Below are 24696 nucleotides of genomic sequence, written 5' to 3'. Positions count from 1 at the left end.
TGGGACAAACACACCAGGAGTAGGCAATTGGGGAAAGCTTTCCTTTTTCAAGCAATGGAATGCTGGTTGTCTCTTACCATGCATTTCAGCATGAGAGGTGAAAAGCAACTTGATGAAATAACATCAAAACAGACTTAGCAATTGATGCCAAACGTACAAAGCAGTATAGCATACTGCAGCGTTTCTCAAGGTTTCTGGGCCAAAACTCATAGTAAGAAATATGTCACTTCAAATCATAACCCAACACACACACACACACACACACGCGCGCGCACACACACACACATGCACATGCACACACACCCGTCAAGCAGAAGATTCGTACATGATGCACATTGCTTTCTTTTTTTAATGTAATGCTATACTATTCCATTCCCTTTTTAAAATGCTACTTGTGAACTGCATAGTGTTTAAATTCTGGTTCTATCCACTAGCTGTGTGACTTTGTACAACTTGCTTAACCCCACGGTGCCTCAATTTCTGCCCCTGTGAAGACAATAATAACGTTACCAATCTTAGAAGGTCTTTGTGAGGGTTAAAAGAATTAACACGTGTGATATTCTTAAATAAGAGCCTGGCATATACTAAGTCCTTAATAAACATTAGTTAACAGTAATAAAGTGAGATGTTCCTACCTTCTGAAATTTACAGCTGAGTTTTCATTTGCAAGATTTCACTTGGAAATGGATGGTTCCATTTCAATCTAACAACATACTTGTTTTTTGGAATAGGTATCCAGGTATATACATTACATATTCCAAAATAACTGCTGATCAATTAGAACAGAAATGATTGTACCTGATTATCTTGATTTTCCTTAGAAAACTGGCTTACACAATTAATCTCCTACTAAGGAAAAAAATAAATAAATCACAATAGCACAAAAAAATCTTACTAATACACCAAGGAAGCCCTGGTACTGAAACACTCAGCCACCATAATTTGTTTTTATGGTATGACATTTTGTAAATATATTCTTGTCCTAATTATAACTTCTTATAAAGAAAAGACAAAAAAAATGTTCTTATCTCTTCCAAGGAGACTGTCAAAATATAAAAATCAGTGTGTATTTGTAAAATATGGATTAATGTCACTTCAAAGTTTATGCATGGTTAGATCTGTCTTCTCATCAGTCAGAATTTCAGACTAGTGATGAAACAACAGGGAAGGTGGAGAAAAAAAAATCAACTTCAAAACTGATCTCTACTTTTTTCAGCTTTAAAGGAATAAATTAAACCATTATGTTAAATGAGGAGTTTCTCAATACAAGGAAATATTAAATTTTCATTGTGATTTTCAGACTAGACATTTTTTTTGCACTGCCCCATTTAGACTTTCTTTTTGAAGAGAATGATCAGAAACATAATACAGAAGAAAGGGTGTTGATTACATTAATTCAGCTTCAAAAGAGAATTCCCTGTGCAACATGGAAGAGATTACCAAATAAAATTGTATCAATGCTACTAAAAGTCCTCTGAAAACCAGCTTTGGGAAAATTAAATGGACATAAACACACATAAATAATTCAATGCATTTTAAAGCTAGTCAGGCTATATTATCTTAAGAAGGAGAGTAAGCTCTGTTTATATTTTAAATTAAGCTTTGCACACGTTTCCTTTGATTTCACAAGTTTATTTACACAAATAGTAATGTTTGCTAAATGTATACTATGGGACAAACTTCAATATAATTCTATTATAATCGTTTTTCATACAGATATAGCTCATTTTATGTATGTGATGCATTCCTGAAAATATGTATATAAACAGATATTTCAAAATGGAATCATACTGTAAACATTAGGCAGATTTTAATACCAATAGGAATGAGACACATTTTATAAAGTAAACAATGTTATACATGGAAAGCATGTATCAAATACCTGATATGCTTATTTCACTTAAAATAATTCAGTTAATTCCAAACTCACTTATTTCCATGAATATGTAATGAAAACAATTAGTAGTAGCAGAATTCCATTTTCATGAACTTGAATGACTTTTGTAGCATTTGAACTACTGCTGCTTTATAGGAAAGGAGATGCTGTAGGTTATGTGGTTGAGTATTAGAGCTCCCTACTTCTCCCCAGCTCTGATAATCGCACTACTGTTGGCTAGCCAATTAAGTGCTGTTCAGCTAGTGTTGAAAACACTCTTTATAAATTTTCCTTCCTCAGCACAAAATACAACTCTTTCACAAAATCTCTTATAATATAAAAATGGATACTACTACAATTAAACACACTAAATCACAAAAGTGGTATTTTTATGTCTTTGTATAGTGGATATGGACATTTATAGATAGAGAATAATGAAAATAACTCTTTTGCTTTGGCTTTTGAGCCCCTTTTTACTTTTAATCTAATAAAATAAAAAAAGCAAAATTTCTATTGCTTGTCTAGTGGGGCATAAAAATAACCTTATTTATCACATACAGAAGATAAGTTATAAAGACATGAATTAAAACAGTGTTTTACACACCTAGCAAAACTATTTGGCAAGTTCCTTAGAAACAGCTGCAACATACAAATAAGATTCAATTTGAATAAAAGATTCTGTTTACTTGGCAAATAGTAACAGCATTTTGCTGATACTATTTCATTGGATTCTCATAATGAAAAAATTCATAGGACCTACTTTAAAAAAATTGTTTTGAAGGATTTCTTCTGGTCATGTAAGATTTTTAGTGGAATAGAGAACAAAGATGAGGGTCAGAGAACGGAAGCTTTTGGCAAGGAAGTAGTAAGACGAGGTGATAGGGTTATGGGAGTTCTTGTTCAGGTACAGTGATGGCAGAAGAGAGCAATACAGCCACAGCAGAAAAATCCAAATAGCCTCCCACTTAGCACCATTGCTACTGTTCCACCAAGATATAAACATGCACCTTGTCCACAATCCATCCAACTACTCACTGCATCTTAAAGAGCCTACAAAAAGTCCTCTAGAGCACAAAACATCTTAATAAGTTATGTGCTTAAATGGAAGTCCAAACTGAAGGACTCGGCTTAAACAAAAAAAGGCAATTCTTCTAGATGTCTAGAAAGGTTATATATTTATTTTGTGAGGCAAATTTTACATTTTAACAATTTAATGAAAAATGAGATCTTTAATTTCACTTACATAAAATTCAAATAAAGGATAGTAGGATATAATAGTCTGAGAATTAAAAAGCTGTCCAGTTTTTACTATTGACCTACTGCATGGCTCACTACACAAGTCAAACTAATACAGTCCTCATTTATTAGACAAGAGAGCTCTACAGATTCCAGTGAAATACTACAGGGTCTTAGAACAAGTACAATACCTAAATGTAAGTAAGGCTTTCCTTTAAAAAAAAAACCAAAACACATTTATCCATTTATTATTTCTCATAGTCAATGGGTCACCTGGGAAATTCTGCTGATCTGGGCCACAGTTGGCTGCTCTTGGTTGTGCTTGCTCATATGTTCGTGGTCAGCTGAGGGCTGGCTCGTGTAGGATGGCCTCAGCTCACACAGCTCAGCCATCCTCCAGGTGTCAGTCCTGACCCTCCCACTAGTTAACCTGGGCATGTTGTTCTCAAGGTGATCAAAGAAAAGTAAAAGCAGAAACATGCAGGCGCTTTTTCAAACCTCTATTTTGTGTCTAGTTTACTAATTACCTCTTTTTCTCCCCTTACTGGCCTTTTTATTGTTTTTGTTTTTTAAGTGTTATAAAATATACATAACATGAACCTTACCATTTTAACCACTTTTAAGTGTAAGTTCAGTGGCATTACATTCAGGCTGTTGGCCAACCATCACCACCTTCCATTTCCAGAACTTGTTTCATCTTGCAAAACTGAGACTCTATACCCATTGAAGTCTCCATTTCTCCCTCCCCCCGGCCAGGCCCCGGCAACCACCATTCTACTTTCTGTCTCTATGAATCTGACTACTCTAAATACCTCACATGAGTGAAATCATACAGTGTTTGTCCTTTTGTGAATGGCTTATTTCACTTAGCATAATGCCTTAAAGGTTCATCCATATTGTAGCATGTGTCAGAGGTTCCTTCCTCTTTAAGGCTGAACAATATTCCACTGTATATATGTACCACATTCTGTTTATCCATTTATCCATTAGTGGATACTTGGACTGCTTCCATCTTTTGGTTATTGTAAATAATACTATTATAAATATTAAAATTGGTATACAAATACCTCTTCGAGTCTCTGCTTTTATTTCTCTTGGGTATATATTCAAAAGTAGAATAGCTGGATCTTAGGGTAATTCTATTTTTTATTTTGAAGGAACTGTCATACTTTTTTCCACGTCAGCTTCACCATTTTACAGTGCCACCAGCAGTGCACAAGGGCTCTAATTTCTCCACATCTTCACCAATACTTGTTATTTTATGATTATTTATTTATTTTTTAATTAAAGCCATCCTACTGGCTGTGAAGTGGCATCTCATTTGGTTTTGATATACATTTTCCTAACAATTAGTAATGTTGAACACCTCTTCATCTGCTCATTGGCCATTTGTATAACTTCTTTGGAGAATTGTCTATTCAAATTCTTCACCCGTTTTTGAATCAGGTTGTTTGGTTTTTGTTGTTGAGTTTTAGGAGTTCTCTATATATTCTACACATTAATCCCATATCTGATAGTTAACGTGCAAACAGGGCTTTCTTTTGAAAATGAAAACTCTCCTTTAAAAGTGAAAAAGGATTCAGGATATTCTGTTTGTTGATAATTCAGGACAGAAAAGGAAAATTCTTAAAGAATACCTGATGATATGAGAATATACTTATAGAAAAACCAGTGTGTGTGTGTGTGTGTGTGTGTGTGTGCATAAAACATAATTATTCCTTATTGATATGTGGTAAATTAGAGGTAGTTTTTGTTATTTACATGTTTCATATTTTAAAATTAAAAACAGACTAACTTTAACAAGTTTTTAGAACTTGGGAGAAATGTCATGTATATTTTATTATTTAATTCATTTAACACATTTATTGAATGGCAGGTCCTATACTAGGCAAGGGAGAAATAATGGTAAACAAGAACTCTATCTTTATGAACTTTAGTGGAGCACACAAGAAGAACCAAAACAAGTAGGTAGAAAGATATGTAAAAATGCATGATATTTTAGGTGCTCTGAAAGAAAGAGAGGAAGGAAGGAATCAGTAATGGTCTCTATAAAGACGTGTTGTTCCTAAAGGACTGAGACAGTCAGCCACTCACAGAGCAAGGAGATGAACGTTCAAGGCAGAGAAAGCAAACTGTGGAGTTGGGAAAGATTCATTCTGCATGCAGTGATAAGTCAAGAAAGGTTTAAGCACTGAATTTATGGAATTCAAAATTACATTTAGGGCTTCCCTGGTGGCGCAGTGGTTGAGAGTCCACCTGCCGATGCAGGGGTCCGGGAAGATCCCACATGCTGCGGAGCGGCTGGGCCCGTGAGCCATGGCCGCTGAGCCTGTGCGTCCGGAGCCTGTGCTCCGGAACGAGAGGGGCCACAGCAGTGAGAGGCCCGCGTACCGCAAAAAAAAAAAAAAAAAAAAAAAATTACATTGAAAGAGGATCCATTCTGTTGTAGTGAGGAATGGCTCAGAGAAGGGCAAAAGGTAGAGGAAAATCACTTAGGAGACACAGAACAGTGTGGGGTTACTTCTCTTTTTACAAGAGAGCTGGTGAGAAGTTTCCATGATGTTCTTCGTATCTTTTATCAAGTACTGACACCCTTAGAAGAAGTTGATATTTGGGAATAATATCTCCTTAAATGTATATGAAGAAAAAAATATAACTGTTAATATTTTTAACTGTCATCAAGGTTACCATGTATATTAAATTTTTCTAATTTAAATTTGAGAATAATGAAAATACATTTAAAAGACAAATATATTAAAGTTATAATAATATTAAAAATATTTTTTAAATATGATGTGAAAATAAAGATAATCACTTGAAAATTTTTATATTCAACATAGTGATATTTCAGATGATTACTAAGAAATTACCTTGGACAAATCTCTGAAGTTACTTGGCAAAGTAAGATCCAGTTCTTCTGATTCATAATTAGTAATGACCCAGGGAAACACTGGGTACTGATTTAAGTCATTGTAACTCCGTCCTGGAAGAGGAAAAAAAAGTCATTCTTAATTTAGAAGAATGAAATGATAAACATTCAGGAATATACTAAATGTAACAAGAACAACAATTTTTGAGTGCCAGACATTGTTCCCAGTGCTATCCATTCATGATTTCATTTAATTCTCACAATAACCCTATGAAATTGGTATCACCCTCGTTTTACAGATAAAAAAACCGAGGCACAAAAGTTTATGTAACTTGCCCCAAATCATGCAATTACTAATGGTTGAACTACATTCAAATCCACATACTCTGTACCCACATCTTATAAATTACACAACTATTTTTTATTAGTTAAAAGCCTGCACCAAATAAAATAATCTTCATTAAGAATTCAAAAAACAATTTGCAATCTCATAGAGTTTCTCAAAACCAGAATCCTTTCTTTGCCATTAATTAATCAACCAACCAATCAACTGATCAACCAAGTTCAAGTGACTTCACCCCTATGGGCATTCACAGTCAACTGTAAAATCACCAGGTTGCTCTTAATAACTCTGAAATTTCTGTGACAGCTTTCAAATTCTATGCTCCTTTGAACATAATGCACAGCATCATAGATGTTGCTTACTCCATTCCCAAATGCTGCCACATACTCTTCTATGCTTCTTCTAAACTAATGACATTCAACGACACATTCAGGTCTACTAAAAATATGAATAAAACAAAGAATGAGGTAGCCCATCCACGTAGAAACAGCAGTTTTCTGGATATTACCCCTTTGGGAGGCAGCATGGTAGATGACATCACTGTTTCTGTAGTAAAAATGTTGGCATTTGACTCCACGATTTTACTAGTCTATAACCTATTTTTACTTAGATTTAATGTGAACAGACTCTTATGGCTAAATTACAAGGCAAACAAGGATATTAATACTGGTTGAATTCCTTTCTTACAGTGTATTCTATCATCTCCATTCTCTTCCTGTTCTCAAATATATACGGATATCAAATCAATATACAGCTGAGTATTACAGTAGCTCTCGACACAAATTCTTGGTATCTAAGTCTCCCTTATGATTGGATGTTTGGTTGTTTTTATAAACATCTTTATTGGAGTATAATTGTTTCACAATCGTGTGTTAGTTTCTGCTTTATAACAAAGTGAATAAGCTATACATATACATATATCTCCATATCTCCTCCCTCTTGCGTCTCCCTCCCACCCTCCCAATCCCACCCCTCTATGTGGTCACAAAGCACCGAGCTGATCTCCCTGGGCTATGCGGCTGCTTCCCAATAGCTATCTATTTTACCTTTGGTGTATATGTCCACGCCACTCTCTCACTTCGTTCCAGCTTAGCTTTCCACCTGCCCATGTCCTCAAGTCCATGCTATACGTCTGCGTCTTTATTCCTGTCCTGCCCCTAGGTTCTTCAGAACCTTTTTTTTTTTTTTTTTTTCAGATTCCATATATATGTGTTAGCATACGGTATTGGTTTTTCTCTTTCTGACGTACTTCACTCTGTAAGACAGACCTTGGGTCCAGCCACCTCACTACAAATAACTCAATTTCGTTTCTTTTTATGGCTGAGTAATATTCCATCGTATATATGGGGCATATCTTCTTTATCCATTCATCTGTCGATGGACACTTAGGTTGCTTCCATGTCCTGGCTATTGTAAATAGAGCTACAATGAACATTGTGGTACATGACTCCTTTTGAATTATGGTTTTCTCAGGGTATATGTCCAGTAGTGGGATTGCTGCATCGTATGGTAGCTCTACTTTTACTTTTTTAAGAACTTCCATATTGTTCTCCATAGTGGCTGTATCAATTTACATTCCCACCAACAGTGCAAGAGAGTTCCCTTTTCTCCACACCCTGTCCAGCATTTATTGTTTGTAGGTTTTTGGATGATGGCCATTCTGACCAGTGTGAGGTGACACCTCATTGTAGTTTTTTTTTTTTTTTTGCGGTACACGGGCCTCTCACTGTTGTGGCCTCTCCCGTTGTGCAGCACAGGCTCCGGACGCGCAGGCTCAGCGGCCATGGCTCACGGGCCCAGCCGCTCTGCGGCATGTGGGATCTTCCCAGACCGGGGCACAAACCCGTGTCCTCTGCATCGGCAGGTGGACTCTCAACCACTGCGCCACCAGGGAAGCCCCTCGTTGTAGTTTTGATTTGCATTTCTCTAATGATTAGTGATGTTGAGCATCCTTTCATGTGTTTGTTGGCAATCAGTATATCTTCCTTGGAGAAATGTCTATCTAGGTTTTCTACCCATTTTTGGATCAGGTTGTTTGTTTTTTTTGAAATTGAGCTGCATGACCTGCTTGTAAATTTTGGAGATTAATCCCTTGTCAGTTGCTTCATTTGCAAATATTTTCTCCCATTCTGAGGGTTGTCTTTTCATCTTGCTTATGGTTTCCTTTGCTGTGCAAAAGCTTTTAAGTTTCATTAGGTCCCATTTGCTTATTTTTCTTTTTATTTCCATCACTCTAAGAGGTGGATCAAAAAAGATCTTGCTGTGATTTATGTCAAAGAGTGTTCTTAGGGCTTCCCTGGTGGCGCAGTGCTTGAGAGTCCGCCTGCCGATGCAGGGGACACGGGTTCATGCCCCGGTCCGGGAAGATCCCACATGCCGCGGAGCGGCTGGGCCCGTGAGCCATGGCTGCTGAGCCTGCACGTCTGGAGCCTGTGCTCCGCAACGGGAGAGGCCACAACAGTGAGAGGCCCGTGTACCGCAAAAAAAAAAGAAAAAAAAGAAAAAAAAGAAAAAAAAAAAGAGTGTTCTTACTATGTTTTCCTCTAAGAGTTTTATAGTGTCCGGTCTTACATTTAGGTCTTTAATCCATTTTGAGTTTATTTTTGTGTATGGTGTTAGGGAGTGTTCTAATTTCATTCTTTTACATGTAGCTGTCCAGTTTTCCCAGCACCACTTACTGAAGAGGCTGTCTTTTCTCCATTGTATATGCTTGCTTCCTTTATGAAAGATAAGGTGACCATATGTGGGTGCGTTTATCTCTGGGCTTTCTATCCTGTTCCATTGATTTATATTTCTGGTTTTGTGCCAGGACCATACTGTCCTGATTATTGTAGCTTTGTAGTATAGTCTGAAGACAGGGAGCCTGATTCCTCCAGCTCTGTTTTTCTTTCTCAAGATTTGCTTTGGCTATTCGTGGTATTTTGTGTCTCCATACAAATTGTGAAATTTTTTGTTCTAGTTCTGTGAAAAATGACATTGGTAGTTTGATAGGGATTGCACTGAATCTGTAGATTGCTTTGAGTACTATAGTAATTTTCACAATGTTGACTCTTCCAATCCAAGAACATGGTATATCACTCCATCTGTTTGTATCATCTTTAATTTCTTTCATCAGTGTCTTATAGTTTTCTGCATACATGTCTTTGGTCTCCTTAGGTAGGTTTATTCCTAGGTATTTTATTCTTTCTGTTGCAATGGCAAATGGGAGTGTTTCCTTAATTTCTCTTTCAGATTTTTTTCATCATTAGTGTATAGGAATGCAAGAGATTTATGTGCATTAATTTTGAGCCTGTTACTTTACCAAATTTATTTATTAGCTCTAGTAGTTTTCTGACAGCATCTTTAGGATTCTCTATTATGTCAACTGGAAACAGTGACAGCTTTACTTCTTTTCCAATTTGTATTCCTTTTATTTCTTTTTCTTCTCTGATTGATGTGGATAGGATTTCCAAAACTATGTTGAATAATAGTGGTGAGAGTGGACAACCTTGTCTTGTTCCTGATCTTAGAGGAAATGGTTTCAGTTTTTCACCATTGAGAATGATGTTGGCTGTGGGTTTGTCATATATGGGCTTTATTATGTTGAGGTAAGTTCCCTCCATGCCTACCTTCTGGAGGGAGTTTATCATAAATGGCTGTTGAATTTTGTCAAAAGCTTTTTCTGCATCTATTGAGATTATCATATGGTTTTTCTCCTTCAATTTATTATTATGGTTTATCACACTGATTGACTTGCGCATATTGAAGAATCCTTGCATTCCCGGGATAAATCCCACTTGATCATGGTGTATGATCCTTTTAATGTGCTGTTGGATTCTGTTTGCTAGTATTTTGTTGGAAATTTTTGCATCTATGATCATCAGTGATACTGGCCTGTAGTTTTCTTTCTGTGTGACACCTTTGTCTGGTTCTGGTATCAGGATTATAGTGGCCTCGTAGAATGAATTTGGGAATGTTCCTCCCTCTGCTATATTTTGGAAGAGTTTGAGAAGGACAGGTGTAAGCTCTTCTCTAAATGTTTGATAGAATTCGCCTGTGAAGCCATCTAGTCCTTGGCTTTTGTTTGTTGGAAGATTTTTAATCACAGTCTCAATTTCAGTGCTTGTGATTGGTCTGTTTATGTTTTCTATTTCTTCCTCATTCAGTCTTGGAAGGTTGTGCTTTTCTGTGAATTTGTCCATTTCTTCCAGGTTGTCCATTTTATTGGCATATAGGTGCCAATAAAATGGCACCTATATGAGGTGAGATCTCTCATGATCTTTTGTATGTCTGCAGTGCCAGTTGCTACTTCTCCTTTATCATTTCTAATTCTATTGATTTGAGTCTTCTCCATTTTTTTCTTGATGCATCTGGCTAACGGTTTATCAATTTGCTTATCTTCTCTAAAAACCAGCTTTCAATTGATCTTTGTTATTGCTTCATTCATTTCTTTTTCATTTATTTCTGATCTGATCTTTATGATTTCTTTCCTTCTGCTAACTTTGGGGTTTTTTTGTTCTTCTTTAATTGCTTTAGGTGTAAGGTTAAGGTTGTTTATTTAAGATGTTTGTTTCTTGAGGTAGGATTTTATTGCTATAAACTTACCTCTTAGAACTACTTTTGCTGCACCCCATAGGTTTTGGGTTGTCGTGTTTTCTTTGTCATTTGTTTCTAGGTATATTTTGATTTCATCTTTGATTTCTTCAGTGATCTCCTGGTTATTAAGTAGCGTATTGTTTAGCCTCCATGTGTTGGTAATTTTTACAGATTTTTTCCTATAATTGGTATCTAGTCTCATAGTATTGTGGTTGGAAAAGATACGTGATATGATTTCAATTTTTTTAAATTTACCAAGGCTTGATCTGTGACCCGAGATATGATCTATCCTGGAGAATGTTCCATGAGCACCTGATAAGAAAGTGTATTCTGTTGTTTTTCGATGGAATGTCCTATAAATATCAATTAATTCCATCTTGTTTCATGTATCATTTAACGCTTGTGTTTCCTTATTTATTTTCATTTTGGATGATCTGTCCATTGATGAAAGTGGGGTGTTCAAGTCCCCTACTATCATTTTGTTATTGTCGATTTCCCTTTTATGGCTGTTAGCATTTGCCTTATGTATTGAGGTGCTCCTATGTTGGGTGGATAAATATTTACAATTGTTATATCTCTTCTTGGATTGATCCCTTGATCGTTATGCAGTGTCCTTCTTTGTCTCTTGTAATAGTCTTTATTTTAAAGTCTATATTGTCTGATATGAGAATTGCTACTGCAGCTTTCTTTTGATTTCCATTTAAATGGAATATCTTTTTCCATCCCCTCACTTTCAGTCTTTATGTCCCTAGGTCTGAAGTGGGTCTCTTGTAGGCAGCATATATACGGACCTTATTTTTGTATCCATTCAGCCAGTCTATGTCTTTTGGTGGGAGCATTTAATCCATTTACATTTAAGGTAATTATCGATATGTAGGTTCCTATTACCATTTTCTTAATTGTTTTGGGTTTTTTATTGTAGGTCTTTTCCTTCTCTTGTGTTTCTTGCCTAGAGAAGTTCCTTTAGCATGTGTTGTAAAGCTGGTTTCATGGTGCTGAACTCTCTCAGCTTTTGCTTGTCTGTAAAGGTTTTAATTTCTCTGTTGAATCTGAATGAGATCCTTGCTGGGTAGAGTAATCTTGGTTGTAGGTTTTTCTCTTTCATTATTTTACATAGGTCTTGCCACTCCCTTCTGGCTGCAAAGTTTCTGCTGAAAGATCAGCTGTTAACCTTAAGGGGATTCCCTTGTATGTTATTTGTTGTTTTTCCCTTGCCAATTATAATATTTTTTCTTTGTATTTAATTTTTGATAGTTTGATTAATGTGTGTCTTGGCGTGTTTCTCCTTGGATTTATCCTGTATGGGACTCTCTGCGCTTCCTGGACTTGATTGACTATTTCCTTTCCCATATTAGGAAGTTTTTAACTTCAAATATCTCTTCAAATATTCTCTCAGTCTCTTCCTTTTTCTCTTTTTCCTCCAGGGCCCCTATAGTTCGAATGTTGGTATGTTTAATGTTGTCCCAGAGGTCTCTAAGACTGTCTGAATTCTTTTCATTCTTTTTTCTTTATTCTGCTCTGCAGTAGTTATTTCCACTATTTTATCTTCTACATCACTTATCCGTTCTTCTGCCTCAGTTATTCTGCTATTGATTCCTTGTAGAGAATTTTTAATTTCATTTGTTATGCTGTTCATCATTGTCTGTTTGCTCTTTAGTTCTTCTAGGTCCTTGTTAAACGTTTCTTGTATTTTCTCCATTCTATTTCTACGATTTTGGGTCATCTTTACTATCATTACTCTGAATTCTTTTTCAGGTAGACTGTCTATTTCCTCTTCATTTGTTTGGTCTGGTGGGTTTTTACCTTGCTCCTTCATCTGCTGTGTGTTTGTCTGTCTTCTTATTTTGCTTAACTTACTGTGCTTGGGGGTCTCCTTTTCGCAAGCTGCAGGTTTGTAGCTCCTGTTGTTTTTGGTGTGTGCCCCCAATGGCTAAGGTTGGTTCAGTGGGTTGTGTAGGCTTCCTGGTGGAAGGGAGTAGTGCCTATGTTCTGGTGGATGAGGCTGAATCCTGTCTTTTTGGTGGGCAGGACCCCGACTGGTGGTGTGTTTTGGGGTGTCTGTGACCTTATGATTTTAGACAGCCTCTCTGCTAATGGGTGGGGTTGTATTCCTGTCTTGCTAGTTGTTTGGCATAGGGTGTCCAGCACTGTAGCTTGCTGGTTGTTGAGTGGAGCTGGGTCTCAGCTTTGAGATGGAGATCTCTGGGAGAGCTTTCACCGTTTGGTATCACATGGAGCTGGGATGTCTCTGGTGGACCAATGTCCTGAATTTGGCTCTCCCACCTCAGAGGCACAGGCCTGACACCCAGTCGGAGCACCAAGACCCTCTCTGAATACTGTTACCTCCTCGGAAAGCTCAATACCAGGGTGTATGGAGCTTTTACACAGGGTCTCAGCAAGCAGGCAGTCCTGCGGTACCAGATTAGCAAACGTTCAAAAGCTTGACAATATACTCTGTTGGCAAGGGTGTGGAGAAACAGTCCCTCTTTTGCATTGCTAGTGAGAATGCAAAAGGGAATAACCAACAACAACTTTGTCAATATGTCTTCATCAACCAAATGAGCAATGCCAGTGTAGGACCTAGGACCACTCACTCCATGGAAGAATCCCAGGTTCAGGCAGGGGACAGGCAGAGTGCTGGTAATATCTGGATATTGCTTGACACTTTACAGACTGTTCTCAATGAATTTGCCTTCTCTGTTGAGCTTCAAAGCTTCCAAGATCTTGGCAGCTGGGAAGTGAAAGGCAGAGGGAGGGAGCGTGGGGCAGGAGCAGCTTCTGGGCATGTACCCATGGGAGTGGCTGCCTGAGAGACCTGGGAGCAGAGGGTAAATAGTCCCCAGATTGGACGGAGCGGAGCAAGGACTACAACCTGATTTGATGCTTTTAACATTTTATTTCACTGTATTCATCATGGGCTTGAGGTCTATTAGAATAACAGAGTTCTTCCTTGATTGACCTGGAAATAGTCTTAGGAAACATGAATAACTAGGACAATTTTAATTCAGAAGTGTTTATGTCATTACATATTTCTGTCAATTTTAACTTCTCCCAGAAAAAAATAACCAAACTTAAACAACAAAAAGCAGTCTATTTTGATGTCTCCATTCTCTCACATTTTCCTGATTGAGATGTTAGTAAACAGTAAAATCCTCTTCTTAGCCTATCTGCTTAAATAATCAAGTTTATTGTACCTACGAAAAAAAGAGTACGTACCTGCTCACTGTAAACAGACTTTTATTAAGTAAGTTAAATTCAATATTTAGTTACTGAACGCCTAGTGACTGTCTTTTGGGAAATGTGCCAGATATCATGAGAACCTATATGTATCACAGATAACACTGTAAAAGAAATATTAAATAACATGAGACTCCACCCCAGCCTCTAGTGTATGTAAAAACCATCCAAAACAAATTATTGATTCTATTCTTTAAAGAGAATATACAGGGGATATATTTAAAAGACACTATAGGCACACTAGAAGTTATTTGAGAGTAGACCATTTCATAAATGCTGTCCATAATTATTACACTGCATTCAATTTAGGTGTTAATTGATTTATCATGTACAAAAGATGTCCATTTAAACTTGTTACATAAGTTCCCTGTCTCTCATTATTACTTAAAAATCCTTTCAGTCTCTAGTTATACAATCCCTACTAAATTCCACATACTGTTCAAACTTTCTTTATTCCTTTCCCTCAATGGACCCTCAGATGAGTATCTCCCTAACTGATGAATCTTAGACTTTTTCAGTGTAAGCCCTGAACTTCCAATTCTTCGTACTACGCCCTCTCTTCTCCACTTTTCCAACAGTGTCTTTACTCTCTGGGAGGTATGATTCTTCCACCTGAGCTCTTGAACAGGTCTCCCTCATAATGTGAATTGTTACTTTTCCTCTCTCTTCCTCTTTCATAGTTACTCTCCACTGCCTTAACTCACCCTCTCTTTACTATTACACAAGAAAACTGTAATCTACATCTAATATTCTCGTTTAATCGCGAACCATTCAGTCCTTATAATCAAACTATTTTGCTTGTTTTGCAAATAAACCCCTAGGGACTTCCCTGGTGGCATAGTGGATAAGACTCAGCACTCCCAATGCAGGGGGCCTGGGTTCGATCCCTGGTCAGGGAATTAGATCCCATATGCATGCTGCAACTAAGGGTTCTCATGCCACAACTAAGGAGCCAGCGTGCCGCAACTAAGACCTGGCACAACCAAATAAATAAAATAAATATTTTTTTTTAAAAAAAGAAAGAAAACAAACCCTTATAAAGTAACCCATAAGTCCTGAGATATTAAAGCCAAAGTCATGGCCTGTACTCACTCTTAATTCTCCCTTACCTCTCCATCACATCTTATACAGTGGCCAAGGCCTTTCTCCCTTTCCCCTTGTATCTCAAGACATTTGCTTCACCTTAGTTCTCCTCCTATTAAGTCTATAAACTCTGGGGTCAGTCATTCTCTTCTCTTCCTTAATAACTTTCCCTCTTTCTTTTTGTTATGCTCAAGTGCATTCCCCAGACCTTACCTCACTGCTTTCTGTATCACCTGGCTTGGTAATCTCAACTCTCTCTCTTGGTGATTTCCTGTCTATGCAGATGAAATCCAACGTCCTATCTCTAAGCTCCAAATACCCTCACTTAACCTATACTCCAACAATTCTTTTCTTGGATATCTTGATAGCACAGTAAAATCATCTTTCTCTAGATCGATTTTTTGACTTCTCCCTTTAATTGCACCACTATTTTCCTCATGATTTAGAGCAGAAGCCTGGAAGTCTTTTCTGACACATTTTTCTCATTTACTCCCAACATTCAGTTGTCTGCATGGCAAATGGTTTGTACCTTGTAAATTCTTGTGTTATCTTTTTTTGTTTGTTTGTTTAATTAATTAATTTATTTTTGGCTGCATTGGGTCTTTGTTGCTGCACGCAAGCTTTCTCTAGTTGCGGTGAACGGGGGCTACTCTTTGTGCCGTATGCGGGCTTCTCATTGCGGTGGCTTCTTTTGTTGTGGAGCACAGGCTCTAAGTGGGTGGGCTTCAGTAGTTGCGGCATGTAGCCTCAGTAGTTGTGGCTCATGGGCTCTAGAGCACAGGCTCAGTAGTTGTGGCACATGGGCTTAGTTGCTCCGCGGCATGTGGGATCTTCCAGGACCAGGGATCGAACCCATGTCCCTTGCATTGGCAGGCAGATTCTCAACCACTGCACCACCAGGGAAGCCCAATTCTTGTGTTATCTAATCCTTTGTTTTAATTCCTATTGTCACCTCTCTAATGCAGGCCCTCATTACTTTTTATATGTAATTGCTTCCTAACTTCTGCTCTCTACCTAGACTCTCTGCACCATAATTTATCCTTCATACTGCTTCCAACTTTTCATACAGTTCTGATATTACTCATTTGTTCAAAAACTTTCAAATGTTTCCCTGTAAGTTGACTGCCAATTCCTCAAACTGACAAAAAAAATCTTGCATAATGTCTCCAAGTACATTTCTCCAAGTACCTTTCTAGTTTTCTTTTTCATTATACCTTTATGAATATATATTTTATGTACACGCAAACACAAACACACACACATACTATACCATTAATTGTTCTTTAGCTATACTGCATTTCTTCCCATCTTTGTATGCTTGCTTATGCCTTTAGCTTTACATGGAATGACTCTATTTATACAAATACTCAAAATAATTTAATCATATCACTATTAATAATTTATCATTTGAAATACATCAACATGTGAGCTTAAATTACCTGCTATTGTGTTGAGAAACATCAAGTACTCAAAATTTGAAATCTCCCTATGTTGCCATCGCTGGGTCATATTAGAAGCTTTAAAAAGTTGACGAGGACTAGCTAATGAGATACGCCTGCAAGAAAAAGAATTTGATATAGAATCAAACTAAACTTAAGATTAATTAGATCAATAATAAATCATGACTTCTGTGCTCGTTCAAAATGGCATCTGTATTATTCTGAGACATTCTATTCATGTTATACTAACGAATGCTGGAGATGTTTCAATCTATAATTAATGGTTAAACGAATGATTTGGATGAGTCACAGGTCTATTATCCATATTCTATTCATCAAGATAAGCTGTCATTACAAAGCCATTATAATATCTAGGCTCCATAAATGTTGATTAATAACAGTATGATTAATAATTCACTGCCTTACTGATACAAAAGTAATTATAGTAACTAAGTAATACACATAAAATTGCATTCACATCTTTATCAGTTTAAATATTCATCTCTTAAAGACAGCATATTTGTACATTACAAATTTAAACATTATTTTTGTATACCCATTGTAATAGGGGAAAGAGGATCCCAGCTCCTCAGGTGTCCATTCGTGGGTTCGGATAAAGGTAAGGGAAACTATTATTCTTTTATACAGCCTAATAGTAGACCAAGTTTTCTGTTTTCTTAATGTAATGTGAGTAACAAAGGATACAACTGACCAATACTAAGTAGCAGTGGGAAATAGGTGGGAGGATTAATTACTACATTCAGAGCCCAGAATCTCAGAGAAGTATGCTGTCACAGTTCTTCCTACTACTAAGGACAAGATACATATTTTTTTCAAGCTTTATTTCCAAAGGTATAATTTACGGAACACAAAAGTTACCCTTGTAAGTGTACTATTCAATGATTTTTTAAAGTAAATTTCTAGAGTTGTGCAATTATCACCACATTGTATTCTGGAACATTTTAATCAACACTAAAACTTCCCTTGTGCCTATTTAGAGTTAATTCCTATTCCTATCCCCAGCTCTAGGCAACTATCAATCTACTTTCTGTCTCTATGAACTAGCCGTTTCTGAACATTTCAGATAAATGGAATCATACATCATGTAATCTTCTGCATCAGGCTTCTTCTACTAACCATAATGTTTTGAGGTTCATCAATGTGGCAGCATGTATGAGCAGTTCATTTCTTTTGATTGTAAATAGTATTCCATTGTATGAATAGAGAATATACCACATTTTTTAAATCCATTCACCAGTTGATAGACATTTAAATTATTCCAGTTTTTAGCTATTATGAAAAATGCTACTCAGAACATTCACGTACACGTCGTTGCTGAACATATGGTTGCATTTCTTTTGGGTAGATTCCTAGGAGTGAAACTGCCAGGTTGTCTGTTGACTTAATATTTATCTTTTTGAGAAACTGCCAAATTGTCTTCCATTATACATTCCAACAAACAATGTATGATGTTCCAAATTTTCCACATCTCTGCCAATACTTGCTATTGTATGAAATTTTTATTATAGCCATTCTAGTGAGTGTAAAATGGTATCTTATTATAATTTTAATGTACATTGTTGAACATCTTTTCATGTGTTAATTAGCCATTTGTTTATTTTCTTTGAGGAAATTACTATTCAGATCTTTTTTACCTTAATTGGGTTGCTTCTGTCCTATTATTGAGTTGTCAAAGGTCTTCATACATTCTGGATACAAGTCTATCAAATACATGATGTGCAAATATTTCTCAGTCTGTGGCTTATCTTTTCACATACTTAGTGATATATTTAAAGCACAAACATTTTAAATTTTGATTAAATCCGTCTTCTCAATTTTTGTCTTTTATGAATTATGCTTTTGGGTGTCACATGTGAACTCTCTGCCTACTACAAGATGATAAAGTTTTTATCCTATATTTGAGAAATTTTTTAGTTTTAGATCTTAAATATAGGTCTATGACACACCTTAATTCTTATGAACAGTGTGTGGTAAGTGTTGAAGTTCATTTTCTTGCATGTGACTATCCAGTCATTACAGTACCATTTGTTTAAGGATTACCCTTTCTTCATTGAATTGTGTTGGCACGTTTCTTAAAAAGCCACTGACCATAAATGCAAGGGTTTATTTCTTTATTCTCAATGTAGTTTCATTAATTTATGTGCCTATCCTTGTATAAATAGCACACATTTTGATTACTATGGTTTTATGGTAAGTTTTGAAATCAGATAGTGTAAGTTCTGTAATTTTGTTGTTCTTTTTCAAAACTGTTTTGGCAATTCTAGATCCATTGTATTTCAGCTTCTCTATTTCTCCCAGAAAGTGTACTAAATTTTGACAGGGATGGTATTAAGTTTATAGATTGAGAAAGAATTGACATCTTAATCATATTGAACCTTCTGATCCATGAATATGGAATGTCTCCATTTATTGATGTCTGTCTTTACTTTCTAACAGCCGTGTTTTACACTTTTCATTGCAAAAATTGTACATGTCTTTTGTCATCTAGGAATAAAGACATTTCCCTTTCCAATCTGGATGCCTTTGATTTTTCCCTTCCCTTCCTTTCCTATCACACAGGCTTAGCACACATTATATATCAATATAATATTGATAGAAGTAGTGACAATGGAAGACATCCTAGCCTTCCTGACCTTAGGGGAAAAGCATTCAGTCTTTCAACATTAAGTACAGTGTATGTTATGTGGGTTTTTGATGGTTGCTATTTATCTGTTTGTAGAAATTCCCTTATATTTCTAGTCAGTTGAGATTTTCTAGTCATGAATGCGTGTTTCATTTTGTCAAATGCTTTTTCTGTGTCTACTGAGATGATGATGTGGGTTTTCTTTTTTTTGGTCCTGTATTCTATTAACTTCATGCATAACATTAATTGATTTTCACATTTAAACCAATCTGCATTCCTGTGATAAAACCCACATGGCTACTTTATAATCCTTTTTGTATACTGCTGGATTTGGTTTGATAATATTTTGTAAAGGATTTTTGAATACATGTTCATTAGGGATATTAGTCTACAGTTTTCTCTTGCTAGCTTGTTTTTTCTTGTGATGTCTTTGCCTAGCATTGGTATTAGGGTAAAGATGGCCTTATAGAATGAGCTAGAAAGTGTTTCTTCTTCCTGTGTCTTGAGGATGAGTTTATGAAAGATTGATATCTTTTCTAATTTATCTATTTGATAAGATTCACCAGTAAAGCCATCTGGGCTTTGACTCTTCTTTGTGGGAAGGTTTTTAAATTACAAATTCAATGGACCTGTTATAGGTCTGTTCAGAATTTTAATTTCTTCTTGAGTCAGTTTTGACAATTCTGTCTTTCTAGGAATTTACCCATCTCATCTCAATTGTCTTAATTTGTACAGCTGAAGCTGTTCAGGATATTTCCTTCTAATCCTTTTAATTTCTACATGGTAAGCAGTGCAGTCCCTTCTTTCATTTCTGACTTTGGTAATTCATACTATCTCTTTTGTTCATAGTTAGGCAGTTAAAAGAATGTCAATTTTATTGAGCTTTTTAAGGAATCAGCTTTCGTTTAATTGATCTTCTTTATTGTTTTTTGTCTCTTTTTCATTGATTTCTGCTCTAATTTTCTTTAGTCACTTTTTCCTACTTGTTTTCCATTTAGCTTCTTCTTCTTTTTCTAGTTCCTAAAGATGGAAGCTTAGGTTACTGATGTTAGGCATTTCTGTATTTCAGATATAGGTATTTAAAGCTATAAAATTTCCCCCTGAATACTACTTTAGCTGCATCCCATAAATTTTGATATGTTATAGCTCTCTTGGATACAGAAACCCAAATCACTGTCCTTCTCTGTACCATTGTAGGAGGAGTTGCTGAGTGCAGAAGTTACCAAAAGCACCAAGCGCTACTCTGAAGAGCTGCAGCAGCATGTCTGGAAACAAAAAAAAAGGAGCTCCCAAGCCCAGGCACTCTAAATGCAGGGAGGTATGTAAGGGAGAAACTGGTATAGACCATGGAGCAAGAAATAAAAGGAGAAAAAAGCCCTCCTACCACTCCAGTCACCCCCTATGGCCTAACTTCTGCTCATCCTAACCTCATCCATGTACTTCACACCAAGCTTCAGACTGCAAGATAATATGATCTCCTGGTAGCTGTTACAACCTCTGATTATTTATGTGTTAAACTCCTTGATTAGTGTTCCCTTACAGAAAAAAAAAAGAAAAAAAGCCTGAATCAAGTGATAGGGTTGGGCAAAACTAGTGAAGAGAAAACTAAAATGATATTGTAGGTAGAAACTTTGGGTTGGTTCAGTATGTTGTTATGGCTTATAACTGGTATTGATGTGTATATGCTTATACTGTCAAGTACTCATAAAGTGTCAGAGAATATTCCAGATCAAGAGCTACAGGTAGACGAGTGATAGTAGGATTAATTCTCCTGATATTTGCCAACAGTAGTAGGTCAGGATTTAATCCAAATATCTCTACCTACTCATGTCCTATTGACTGAGAATTCAGAAGTCTCACACCTAAACCAGAATTAAGAGAGACAGCCCAAAGGCTGCAACAAAATTCAAGGGCCTGCTTGCCAACTAGAACTTGTTGATACTGAATAGACAAACACAACAATCAACCTCTGGCAGCCAAAAACTGCTGTTGCTACATGCAATGGCCTTTTTTCAGTCTACGTCTTACTGGTTTTTCATCAAATCTTACCTTCTTGAAATACTCTCATTCTTTGGCATCACATTTTCCTGGATTTCCCATTTTTCAAGGCCTTTCTGTTTTTGTTTTGTTTTGTTTTGTTTTTTCTCTTTCATTTACTTAACATTTAAATGTTGCATTTCCTCAGAATGCAGCTCTCATTTCTCCTGCCCATTCTATGTCTCTCCCCAGGTGAGTTCACTTCCTCTCAAGCCTTCAAATTTCATCTAAATGGTAATGACTCCCAATTACTACGCTTTTCATTTGCACTCTAGCCATACCTTCTTATATCTAACTTCCTATTCAACATTTCAGTCTAGACATCTCTCAGGGGTTTCAATTTCAACAGATCTAACACTAACCTTCTCCTTTTCAGTTCTTTCACTTCTGCCCCCCAACCCCAACCATGGGGGGTATGGGAGGGTAGATGCATACAGGTACTCCTTCTACAGTGTTCCCCATCTCAGTCTGTGCTCCTGAGCAGTTCAAGCTGAAACTTGGGGAGACACACTGGATGCCTCCCCTTTTTATCGTCCTCCAAATTTAGCTAATCTCCAAGTCACAGAAATTGTATCTCCTTAAAGTCTCTAAACAAGATGTCTCTCTTCCTGTGATGACCTAGAGGGGAGGGGTGGGGGGGCGGGTGGGAGGGAGGCTTAAGAGGGAGGAGATATATGTTTACAAATAGCTCATTCACTTTGTTGTAAAGCAGAAACTAACACAACATTGTAAAGCAATTATACTCCCCCCCCAAAAAAAAGATGTCTCTCTTCAATGATACTACATTTTACTTCGATTTCTACAATAAGTTCCCGCCTCCAAACTGACACTGTCTTCCTGAAATCACTAAGTGCCTGTGATACTTGCCTTCCAACATTCCTTAAAACACTCGAAGTTTCAGGGCCTCTACACATGCTATTCACTCTTACAAAGGTTAGCTGATTCCAGTCCTTCAAATCAAAATTTAAAGTCACATAGGAAGACATTTCTGACCATCTTATCCAAAGCACTCCATCTCCACTAACCACTATTAAAATACCTAAAACATCTTTCCTTCACTTACACGGTTTTTTCTTTTATTTACATATTTGTTTAAATGTTTGTGGGCAAGATGATATTTACATTGTACATTACTGGGTGATTGATACACTGTAAGTGCGGAAGATCTATTTAACTGACTGACTTAATAAATTAAGACTTTCAGCTTTCATTAACTGTGGGAAAACATTACGAAGAGTTCCTAAGTATGACAACACATAAAACTCTTTTTAAAATAAACAGATAATCAGTAAGGACTTCCCTGGTGGCTCAGTGCTTAAGAATCCACCTGCCAATGCAGGGGACACAGGTTCAAGCCTGGTCCGGGAAGATCCCACATGCTGCAGCACAACTAAGCCTGTGTGCCACAGCTACTGAGCCTGCGCTCTAGAGCCCACACGCTGCAACTACTGAAGCCCACGCACCTAGAGCCTGTGCTCTGCAACAAGAGAAGCCACCGTAATGAGAAGCCCGCACACCACAACAAGAGTAGCACCTGCTCGCCACAACTAGAGAAAACCCGCGCATAGCAACGAAGACCCAACGTAGCCAATAAATAAATATATCTTTAAAAACAAAAGAGAGATAATCAGTAGAATTTTTTATTAAGATAAGGAAATATACTATGCCATTCTGAGCTGCTTCCTCCTGACCCCTGAAATTCCTCATTAAATTATAAAATTATTGAATCAAAAGCTTTACTGGGATTGTAAAGCAACTATGGCTAATAAACCAGAAGGGCCTCTTTATGTATCCTGTTTACATAGAAGTTGTAACCTGTTACGTGTCCACGAATTTTTTGATATTTTCTCTTTAAGAGGTGGAACTTGATTCTCCTGCCATGGAGCCTGGGCTATATTTAATAACTCACTTGTAACAAATAAGATGTAGCAGAAATGATGGCGTGTGACTATCAAGGCTAGGTCATAAGAAGACACTGGGGCTTCTGTCATTCTCTCTAGGATCACTTGCTCTGGGGAAAGTCATATAGTCACTCAAAAGCAGCCTATGGAGAGGAAGACTTGGTGCAGAACTGAGTCCAACTGCCAATGGGCATGGGAGTGCATCCTCTTAGAAAGTCCTCCAGCCTAGGATAACTGCAGCTCCTGCTAATATCCTATTATTTGTTGATTCTATCTCAATTGCATTTGTAATAAGATACTAACTAAAAAAATTGAAATAAACACTAATCAAAATCAACACAAAATTAGGTATGTTAAAAGTAAACTCTAAGTTTCTACTGCTAATACATTTCAATCAATAGAAAAATCCCAGTGTTAACTCTCCTCCTAGTTCTTAAATTAGTTAACTAAATTGTACTGATGAAGCATTAACACCTACCAAGAAAGAAAACAGTTGATAATGGTGCTATTTAAACATAGACAACTGGTCAGCACATAGGAAAGAGAGGTACAACCCCAAACTCTCCCGATTCCCTGTACTGTGAGAGATGCTTTTTGGCATTTTAACATTCTTTTCAAGTAGTTATTAAGTTACTTTGAACAATATAAATACTAGTTATTAAGTCCATATGTATACACAAAGTTAATATTTGAACTCTGATTTGCCAGAGGTTAAAGATAAAAGTTTTAATTAACTGTGTTGTATTCAAAATCCTTAATATATGGATTTGATATTTACATCAACAGAGAAAAAAATTACAACAAATATGACATAATAAAGCAAAGTCTAATCATTTTTATCAAAATGATTAAAAATTTTAATCTGATTTATCATACGTGTTAAATAATGGTACACTTGAAAATGGGTATATAATAAGCACTTTTGTAACTTAGATATTTTAAATACAGAGAGTCTATTTTTCTATGATCTGTGCTGAGATAAAATTTAATATGATAACATTTACTAAACGTAAGTGTGTAGTTTAGTAAGTTTTGAATATACCTATTTCTGTAACCAACCATCATAGAAAGACTCCAAAAAGCTAATTCCTTTGTCCCAGTGTCTGGCTCCTGGCAACCAATGATCTGCTTTCTGTCACTATATGCTTCTGTTTTTTCAACAATTTCATATAAATAGAATCATATAATTTCACATAATTTTTCAGTCATTTCATCTAAGTAGAAGCATAGCCCATGGCTATGATGTACGTAGCCCACGGTACTTAACTTCTTTTACTCAGCACAATGTTTCTGAGAGTCATCCACGTTGTTGCATGTATCAGTACTCAATTCCTTTTTATTTCTGAGTAGTATTTCATTGCATGGATGTAGTGCAATCTATTGATCCATTTACAGTTGATGGAACTAGAAATGTTTTCAGTTTGGGACTACATGAATAACATTTGCTTACAAGTGA

General features: G+C 36.5%; 1 protein-coding gene across 4 annotated transcripts in view; it reads right to left on the bottom strand.

Annotated features, from left to right (window-relative positions):
- The window catches only part of LRBA (LPS responsive beige-like anchor protein), a 725574-nt gene that overhangs the window by 187892 nt on the left and 512986 nt on the right, over positions 1-24696 (bottom strand). For all 4 annotated transcript variants that reach the window (XM_079919265.1, XM_079919266.1, XM_079919268.1 and 1 more), the window contains 2 exons: positions 16659-16774; positions 5983-6095 (listed from right to left, as the gene is read on the bottom strand). In XM_079919265.1, the coding sequence (XP_079775391.1) occupies positions 5983-6095; positions 16659-16774 (229 nt within the window). The remainder of the gene's footprint in view (positions 1-5982; positions 6096-16658; positions 16775-24696) is intronic.

This window comes from Stenella coeruleoalba (assembly GCF_951394435.1).
Source record: "Stenella coeruleoalba genome assembly, chromosome: 4".
NCBI classification, from domain to species: domain Eukaryota; kingdom Metazoa; phylum Chordata; class Mammalia; order Artiodactyla; family Delphinidae; genus Stenella; species Stenella coeruleoalba.
Note: the sequence above shows the minus strand (reverse complement) of the source record. Positions and strands in the feature narration are given on the sequence as shown.